General features: G+C 31.7%; 1 protein-coding gene across 1 annotated transcript in view; it reads left to right on the forward strand.

Annotated features, from left to right (window-relative positions):
* LOC130892035 (uncharacterized) overlaps window positions 1-10,360 on the forward strand; it is a 341,323-nt gene extending 330,963 nt beyond the window's left edge. The window contains exons 5-6 of the mRNA XM_057797217.1: window positions 857-1,105; window positions 4,108-10,360. Of these exons, the coding sequence (XP_057653200.1) occupies window positions 857-1,105; window positions 4,108-4,225 (367 nt within the window). The 3' untranslated portion in view covers window positions 4,226-10,360. The remainder of the gene's footprint in view (window positions 1-856; window positions 1,106-4,107) is intronic.
* Window positions 10,361-10,675: the final 315 nt, after the last annotated feature.

The following is a 10,675-nucleotide window of genomic DNA, read 5'->3' on the forward strand; positions in this document are numbered from 1 at the left end:
TAATGTAGAACTAAAATAATGTGACTACATCTATCAATCTATAGCTAGAGCACGTTCTAAGAAATATATATGAACTTAAGAAAGGGTGGTGGTTAAGAATGCGCAAAAAATATAGTTCTAATTACAACGCTGAAGAAAATGATAACAGAGAATAATAGAAGTTAAAAATAAATGAAATTAAAACAAAAATTATTAGTTATGGCGAGCTTTTAATGAGAGTAACAATAAATAATAAACAATATACAAAATAAGAAGACCAAAATGGATAGTTACTAAACAATTATAAGTCCGATACTCATATGCGGAGCAGTAACGTATAAATGACTTTGACAAAAAAGGAGACGAGGAATTGACAATATCGAAAATGAGATAATAACAACAATATAAGGACCAATCAAAGTTAATGAACATGATTACAGACAACATATGAATTATGAAATGATAAGAGAAGAACTCGAGAAGAAGAGATGTTAAAACAAAAATAAGATTGCTAAGGCATCTGCGGAGAGCAGAACACAGTCGCTTTGAAGCTACAATAGGATCCAGAAGATTGAAGAAGAAGGCCGGGATTGAAGCAGTTAAAAGAAGTAAAGAAGGACCTAAGTAGAGTGGAAGTCAAGCGATGGAAGTTGTTCAAACTTTACAGTTGATTTTATTATATATTATTGTTATAGTCGTAGACGAAGTATAGAGCTCAACATGAGGTTATAGTCATATTTCACTTGATAAATCTCTCTCATTCATTGCTGTTGTTGTGCTGCAAACTTCATCTGAATACTTATGGTTCAATTATATAGTATTTTTATAAATACCTATCATCTATAATTTATTCTAGTACTATATTTATTTGTTACAGAAACGATCACAAATTATGGAAGTACTGGAAGGGAGTTACGTGGTTCTCGGTTTGGAAAAAAACACTAATTTATGCTCCAATGAGTGTATTACCTTTGATTTGGCCACATAAACTTTGGTTATCATATGTCGCTAGTGGACAACTTCTTTCGTTGGCCCTGTTCCATCTGATATTGTCATTTCAAAGTAAAAAGAAGAAAAGAAGGAGGAAAGATCATTTGTTACATACAGACGGCGACAGTTTTGAAAGGTTGGTTAATTTTCAATAAAACATTCACTCTAACACGCTTTCTATAACCAAGTTATAGTCTTCAAAAATAGAATATAACTTGGTTATCGAAACTAATCTATTAAATAAATCACAGACCATTTCTTCGTACCAACTACTATCGAAGAGTTAGACAAATGTTTGACTGTGCGACATATTTTTTGTCTATTACCATCCAATTAACTCATTTTACAATATTCAAACAATAGTGAAGGCGTTATATGTGCTAACTGAGTCCCAAGTCTGGAATTTATGTTATAGAGCTCGAAGCACATGTCAAAACTATTGTAATACGTGTCCATATATTTGTGATACCATAAGTTTATATATGCAGAAGGTCAAAGGTCAATTCATAAACTTCATTGTCGCTCGACGTTGCCGTTACCGATTGCGTTCACCGTTATCTCCCAATTGAAAACATTGGAATGGATAAAAGTTTTCAAAATTACTGTTATCACAACATTCGCCGCGGAAGCTTGCAATCTACATAAACCAATTTATCTTTTCTCCGTTCGTAACAAATAGCCAAGCAAATTTGTTTTCTCTGGTCACATAATACAATCATTTTTCTTTGAAATAAAGTTACTAGTGTTTCCATCATTCACCAATAAAATATTTGGTTTTCCCATTCATTTTCCAAGAGAAAATACACAGGAAAAAATGGATTTAAACAAGATGAATAGAAAAATTTGGGTTATGTTTATTTAAATACCAACGGTACATTGTCCGACGTCAAGTTTATGAACGGTAGAATTTTTATCTACGGAAGGCAAACGTTGATCGTTAAACTGGTCTATGGACGAAGATTTGCAAATGAAACCGCTGGTATTTTCACAAATCATTTTCATGAGAACTCTTCATAAACTTGCCATTTGCTGTTTTCGTTGATATTCGCAGATACAAAATTAAAGACATTGAAATGCATAAGACCAATTATAGTTACTGTTCGCCGATCGGTGTGGTAACTTTCAACATAAACAAATTTCATCTTTTCCCATCCATTCGAGGCAACATTCTTAACAATAGAAAAGAGCCAATTACCGCCGTTTGTGTTTGTCACGTGATTTTGACGTATGACGTTAGAGCGTGATGTTGGGGTTATTTCTCTTTCTCTTTGTTTAAGGTGGTCCTATTGGTTTACTCGCTTTCTCTCCGTTATTTTCCATAATATCATCTAAAAATACCGTATTACAAGCAAAAACACAAAAATATCACTAAAACAAGAAGCATCACACACGTCATAAAGAATAACAAGATTTTTAGGTTAACGGCAGCAACATCAAGTTTAAGAATGGGGTGTAGAATTTGCTACGACCGTCAAACGGCGAACGGCGACGGTAAACGGAAAGTCAAGTTTATGAAGCGGCCTTAATCGTTGCGTCATTATAAACCTTGGAGAATAAACGAATATTTTATCTAAAAACAATTTTTTATGTAGTTTAAAATCTACATTTAGGCATAATTAGAATGATGCCATTAGTACTACATTTTATTATACTTTATTTGAAATCGGTCCTTACTCATTATTACTCAAGCAAAAATTTTTAATTCAAAATTTTTCGTTTGTCGTCCAATATTCCCCCTCTCAGATATTCGCGAACATTTTCAATTACCAGATCTAATCTGAGCATTTTTCTTAGTTCTATCGTAGTTGAATTTTTTTTGTACTTTAAAGATTTCATAGAACAAACACTAAAATAAATCTCATTGTGTGCATCGAAATCGTGTCGAGTAAAAACGTTACGATGTTTATCCAATTGCATTAGACGTTCGGCAATCGAGGAACTTTCAAAGACCCATAAAGAACCTTGGCTTCAACATCACCATTAGATTTGCTTTTTCACTAGAGAAACAAAATGGGTTCTATATAATAATCCAAAATGCAAAAAGTAGCGGCTCTCACCTAATAAATTGAACAAATAGTCATTTGGAAAGTTTCCTCTGATTGCCAACATAAAAGGTTTTTTATGCAATAACTAGAGACAAGACCGCACTGTGGAAAATACCGCCCTATCTACCGTACTCACCCTGTATCGGGTGACTAATGTCATTTTGAGATATTTTATTCAGAAACATATTGATTTTTGTCGGTCCGGCTTTGAAAATTCGTACAATAAAAAACTTTATTCGATAGGATTTAACTCAAAAAAGCGACATTACTATTCAGTCTACCTTTTGTATATGGAGGATAGAGGTAAGGAGAACCGTCTTATGTGGGGGGTCAGTTGAAAAAGTGCCCAGCTGTAAACAGCAAATCATAATACGAAGACTCGCCAAAATAGCGCTAGTGTAGCAAGTGGAAATGATATAAATTTAGCAGTTATATTTTTTATGTACGATTTTCGAATGGATTTGTATTTTAATAGTTTCTTTAAAATAGTTATGACTTTCAAACAAGAATTTAATTAAACTCTCCTACTCTAATAGTCTGTGACGCTCGTTTTAAAATTCTTCCACTTGCTACCAAAGCGCCACCTTAATTTGAATCCTTTTAACAGACACTTTTCGATACACCTAGATGGTTATCCTTACCTCTACTCTCCATACTTGTTTATCACCATATTCAATTGCAGCTGATAAAATTGCTGCATAATAATACGATAAGGCATAATTACAGCTTATCAAACAAGTTCATTATGTATATTTAAAAAATTGCACCTCTGCTCAAATAGTGTCATAACTTAAAAAATTAGAAAATCCCTTTTATTGTGCTATTGGTGTTGATTATTATCTTATCTTAAATAATTACAAGTAAATGGTTGATACTACATCCGAAAAGTGAAAAATAAAGTTAAAATTAATTTCAAACGCTTATTTCTTGGTAGTTTGATTGTATTACTTATGATACTATTTCATAAGTGTGCTATAAATATTATATTCCCTATTTAAAAGCATCTCCTCATAATCTAATTATAAATGGTGCTGTACTGTTTTTTGTAGCCCACTTCCTACAATAAAATAGTACATAAAAACTTTTTTTTCAGTAGCAAATTTGAAGAAATAACCGAATGCCTAGACGACTGTCTTCCAGAACCGATACCGGGCAGTAGTCATTCAATTTCCGATAGTTTAGTTGAACAAGATACCATACTCGAAATTTGACCCGAAGTGCACAAACCACCTGATCTCTTTAAACACATTGTGGACTCGGGTAATTGGAGCGAAGAAGAAACAAGTGATTCTCCAGTGAATATTCCATAAACAGATTTTTTTATAAAACGTAACGATTGGAGTTTCGCAATTTCTTGTGTAGATATATTTTTTATTCATACAACACCTATTTGCTTGAATTTTCGGCTAAACTTTCTTAGATCACAGTTGAAAGGTATATGTTTGCTATGTATTCACCTTCATGTTTTAGCATAATGACATGGAAATTTATTAGATAGAGGAGCTATCTGTTTATTTATATTAAGTTTTCTAAGTGTGAGATTATGAGTAATGTCAACGCGTAACTTAGCAAATAGTCTGTGAAAGTAAGAAGTCTTAAAACAAGTCCACTACACATTAATTTATTCCAAAATAAAGAAGTTAACGTAAACTTCCTAAAGAATTCTTCTGTTCTCAATTTTAGTTATTAGATGAATACCACACTGTGATTTTATTAGAACATAGAAATTGTGATCCATACGTAAAGCAATCCTGCTTAGTAAGGATACAAAGTTTTCGCTGACGATGAGGGCCAAGTACATATTGAAGATCAACTATGGTTCCAAAACTGCACAATGGATCAGACCATAGTGCAACTATAAGGATGATAAGTCAACAGTTAATTTTAAGCATTTGTACGGTAAATAACTATGCGGATGTTGAAAGAACGTTTTCGTTGATCTTATTGAGAAAATTACTAATTATTTTTCACTTTTTCTCAGAATTGTAATATGTCATTCTAAAGAATATTCCAACATTTAAAAGACTTTGACCGGCGAGTTAAAAGCAATAGCAGTTGAAAGAGTTCAACGGTTTTACTAATAGTGAGAATATCTCTCCGAATGGATTACTTTCGAGGACACTGCTTGGATTGCATGGATAAATTGAAAGTTTTGATAATGGAAAATTAGTTTCATAATTTTTTTCAAAAACCTAGTACGTATGGAAAAACTAATTTGTAGAACAGTAATAATAAAATAAATTTATGAAGACGAAGCATTTACATTAAAATAATCCAGTCACACCAATAAGGTGAAGAAAATAGTTGATGACATCAACAGATTCCCAGTCTTTTACTAGAATTCTAATAGGTTTGTTCCAACTGACCATCATTAATTGGTAGCGAGATTATTCAGAAACTGCTGTGATTTTTTTAGGCGCACAATCCCTAATATTTCAAATTAAAACGGTATGAAGACGCTTTTACAATATTTTCAATACAAAATCCTGAAAATGAGATTGATCAATTATTTATTTTTAAAACTTAAAAACGTACAGTTGGGATATAATAGTCAAGCTTTCCTCTGAAAGTATATGGATATTAAATTTTGGCTTGTTAAGGAAAATACTGATTTACACATACTAGAAATGTGGAAGGTTGAAAGTTTAGTTGATATTTGAAGTTATGAGAGATATAAAAGAAATTATGCCTTCTCACCATGTCAACTAACATCTATTGAGAAGGTTCAAAAGATACAATTGAAATATTTCGTATCAAAATCATACTGGTGTCTTACGGAAAAATTTTCCCCTGGGTAGATGGAAAAAGTTAGTTCGAATTGCTTAACATGGCTTATAAAGCTGATTTCTCAGCTGACATTTCGAATATAATGAGCTCCAACGTGAAAGGAAATCCTATTTTTTATATCACTATCATTGCCATCGGACATATAATTAACATTTGAAAGCATGTTTGCAGCTATAGCTGTAGCTTGTAGTAGCTTTTATTTTGGACCATCGAAAACTCATTACGTATAATTTCATACCGAAAATTTCAATTCTGAAAAAAATTATGGGATGATTAGACCTTTTTCCAAATTTTTGTTTGGCTTGATAATATTTTTGACTGATATCAGCTGTTTGCCTAACCTTTTCCTGTATTTTTGGCAAAATAAGTCCCGCCACGTTTCCGAAGTCATAATCTACTATTTCACGACAGGGTGCATTGAAGAGTCTTTGCTCAACAAGCGATTTAAATTACATTTTGGAAAGTCTTTCACATAATGTACCACTGTTTTAATATACGTTTAATATATGTTCACTCTATACGTTCTATTCACAATGGTAGCTGCTACAATCCACCACACGTGTGACCAACGCGTATTTAAACGTATTTAAAACTTAGAGGCAAAATGGGCTTTCCCAACATCCCCAAAAATAAAAAACAATATAAGTTAAATGAATAAAATTGTGTTCCTTGTGACTGTAATCATCAAATATTTTTCTTCTTGACTCATTCAAACTAGAAATCATTTTTGCTCGAAATATTAATCAATTCATCCAGTATTAAAAATTTGCTCGATTTGTTTAGAATGCAAATATTGTAAGAGAGCAAAAATAATATATAATATCAAATTAAACTATAACTGTTTCTCAGGATCATGTATTGTTCGCGAACGGCTACAAAATCAGATGAAACGTCTCTACAACATTTGAAAAATCTTTTTAGAACTGCGCTTGTACGATTTCAATTGAGTTGGAACATACCTTCTTTATTCAAACAAATACTAGAATGTTTTTTTTATTCTCAAATATTTTAGAAGTAAATTCGCCCGCTGCGTGCTTAAGGGATGCATTATGCTAAAATACTGATATCATTAAGTCAACGAGATCTTTTTATCTTTCTAGATTCTAGTCTCACACATATTTTTTTTATTAAACATGACTATAGTGAGAATAAAGATGTAAGCGAAATTTCAATTTGACAAATAAGTTGCTTAATATATGTAAATCAATTTATTTATTCCTAATATCAACATGCCAATATTTTTTTTTACTGTAATCTATTTAATAAGTAGTCTTTGACCACTGATTGATGATATATTTTAACTGAAACTTCATATACAGGGTAATTTACTGACGGTAGTTAACATTGTTATATATTTGATTTTCAAAAACATTGGGAAAATTTAATGATAGCGACAGGACATATTTTTTCATTATTTTTCTTGATAAAAAATGGAAGGGTTTAACAAGATGATTAAATGAAGCCTAAATGAAGAACAGTATCGAATCTAATTTCATACCAATGTGTCAAAACTTCCTAACAACTTCTGTGAGGTATGAACTCCCCCAGTAAGTCTCCTCAAGCTTATTGGCGTGCGTTTAATAACAACCCTTTTGGTTTTTCACATTTTGTCACAGAAATTAAATGATATTAATGAATTTCTTCCCTTCCGTCTTGGAAAAACAAAGCGGATGATGCATCATAGGTTTACGTATATGAGTTAAAATCAAGGGTCACTTGACAGTGGCAGCATTCTGAATCTTGAAGACAAAAAAAATAACATCAAAGTGAGAACAAACTGAAGAAATGTTGACCGTTATCACAGAGATGATGTCCGCCACAAAAATGCTTCCAAAGGTCACCCGATCACTAAGAAATAATACCTTGAGGAACCGACTCTGCATAAATAAAATGATGAAGCTATCGAAACATAAAAGATAATAAAAGTGTTGCATTCTTTTCACAAACTTATTCTCTGTCAACCGCTGCAAAATAAAGTTTCTTCTAATTGTGAAATGTGTTTAGAAAAATCTAAACAAAAATTTTTTATACCTAATTGACGCAGTTGGCAGGATACGCATGAGCTTCGAAAAATATTGTTCTCATAGTGTGGTGAGTGAAACTCAGAACCTTTTAACACCTCAATTGCGTTTGACCAAATCCATGAGCGCTAAACTTGCCAAACAAACTATAAATCCCTTTAACTACTTTACTTTTCCAAACACCATGGTACGAAGATTTTGAAAGAAGTAAGATCATAGCGAACAATTTTATTGTGTATTACAACATTAGCTTCATATCAATGTTCAGTTTATTTCTTTACTGGCATTAATGAAATAACAAGTGGAATTTCAAATATAAAAGAGGAATGTTTTTATTATCTTTTATGTTTCGATAGTTATGTCATCATTATAATTAAGCAAACGCTCTTTCTTCATATGAAAGGTAGCCAAATTTAACAAAGTATCACGGCTTAGGACAGTCTCTGAACAGTCCATACGTAGGTCCGTGTGAAAAATATTGCTCCAAGGGTACTAGTTCAATGAAAAATAGACAGAAAAACTAATGAGACGATTACACCGAAAATTGATTTCTACGTCTGATTTAAGAAGTGGAGAATCACTAGAGACATGTCATTCGATCGAATCGGGATTATTGTGAGAGATGTTACTAGCCAGATAATGAAGAATAATACCAAAAAAGACAATTATAGTCCCAATATCATTGAAACAAGGCTAGTATCTGAACGTTACGCAGCTGTAAATAAATAGTGACAAGTGATATCATTTTAAACCGCAGAAGAGCCTTTGTAAGACTTGAAACAACAGCAATAAAAGAAAAGTAGTATTGAGAAATAGTAGTAACATCTCAATATTAATAAAGACGAAGAATTATATTTGAATTTGTGAATAAATTGATTGGGAAAAGATGATTTGGATATAAGAATAATATACTTGGTTGAATAAATGTATGTTTTTGATAAATAACCTAGTTGAAATAACATTTAATCGTTACTTCCTTCAACATACTTTAGATTCCATAAACCAACTGATTCAGTTACCCAGATATGAATATTTCGATAAAAACCCGACAGTAACCTATAAGCTCTTCCTGGAAATGTACTTGAAGTGTACTTCGTTTTTTTATTACAACAAAATTCCAATCAGCTCCATTCGAATTACTGTAATCAGATCAGCGTTCAGGCATATGAGATTATTCAGAGTTTGAACTATATGTCTATCGATCTTTTTCTAGATGAAACACTTCGTAACTAGTTCAAACGACCTGGAACGTCCATTATAGAAAACTTGTTGTAGTAGTGGACCCAATTGTAAACACACGTTCAGAAGACAACTTTTATCAACAACGATAAGATCTAGATCTGCTCGTGATATAAAAAGATTTCAGTTAATAGATTTTGTGATAAAGAATTGAAAATGAAGAATTATGCGGTTTATGTAAGCAATTCCCTCACCGTCGGATTGGCCATGGCAGTGAATTGGAGTGACCAATTCCAGTAAAAGTTAAGTAAAAACATGAAGCCATAGAATAGTAAAATTTGAATACATATCTTAGAAACAGTTTATACTTTGAAGATCAAGAGAGAATAACTTTTTTCCACAGAAATTAATTAAGAGAGGGACAAAAATTTGCAGTTTATTTTATCTCATTCATATGACGCAAGTAGCGACATCTACGAGTTCATTAGAATGCTGGGTATTCAATTAATTTTCTCAAGAAATCCAAAACATTTTTTCAAATCTTATGTTTCTAAGAAGCAATCATTAATATTGACGAAAATATTATTTTTGCCTGCTAAACGTGTGAAAAGTAAATATTGGCTCATTACTTAGGGTATTAACTAACCTCACAAAACGACATGAATTTTTCTTCATCCACCATAGACTTACTCTTAGTGATAATAGTCACAAGCTTGAATAAACATTAAAATTCAGTTGAAAAAGTGAAAAATTTGAATTTACGTCAGATTTGGATGAAATGGTTTTATAATATGAGTTAGTATCACTGAATAGAACAGAATATTGACAAATTTGCTCATTGTCGAAGACTCAACTTTAACTTTGGTAAGAATATTATGGGTTCAACTAATAATTTGGTTTTATTCATATCCTTTCTCTCTATAATTCACCATATTATTCAAATGTTCAGTATCGTATTCACACCATATATGGTTGCTTATAATTCATCTCTTTGTGTTTTGGATCCTCTTTCGTAAAATCTATATTTAGTATGAATAAATTTAAATAGGGAATAACATCTGTAGAATTCGCGTTGTTTTGCAATTAGATCGTTTGGTTCGCCTTTCATTTCTCATTTACGTTGCTTAGATCTGTTATTTTCAAAATAAGTATCTTTAATTTCAAAGCTACTAAATTTGATAAGATTTTGTTGACATGTTGATAATCTTAATTGTTGTAAATATTGAATGTGCCAAATTTTAAATGCCACGTTTGTTTTTAAATAAAATTTATGCCTAATTAAATTTTTTACGATGTGTTATAATAAATGTACTCATATTTATATGTAAATATAATTATAAATACATGGTTTCTAAAAAAGTTTGTATTTTCATTGTTATAAGCCTGGTGATTATTTCACTCTCCAAATGGAAATCTGAGGTGAAGCGTATGGAGGATACTTTTTATTGCCCTGGATATACACAACTGCTGAAAGTGTGTTGGAAGATTCTCTCTATTCGTTTCCCGCACCTTCAAAATCAAGAAATTTACGACTAGGGCCCGATGGAGTTGAAGAAAGAAAACTTTTATTTCCAGAGAAAAAAGGTTAAAGCCATCAGCTATAAAAGCAGCCAAAAAATGTAAGGCATTAAAAGTTTCAACGTGTCGAGAATTCAGATAAAACAGAATTGATGA

This window comes from Diorhabda carinulata, chromosome 3 (assembly GCF_026250575.1).
Source record: "Diorhabda carinulata isolate Delta chromosome 3, icDioCari1.1, whole genome shotgun sequence".
NCBI lineage: Eukaryota > Metazoa > Arthropoda > Insecta > Coleoptera > Chrysomelidae > Diorhabda > Diorhabda carinulata.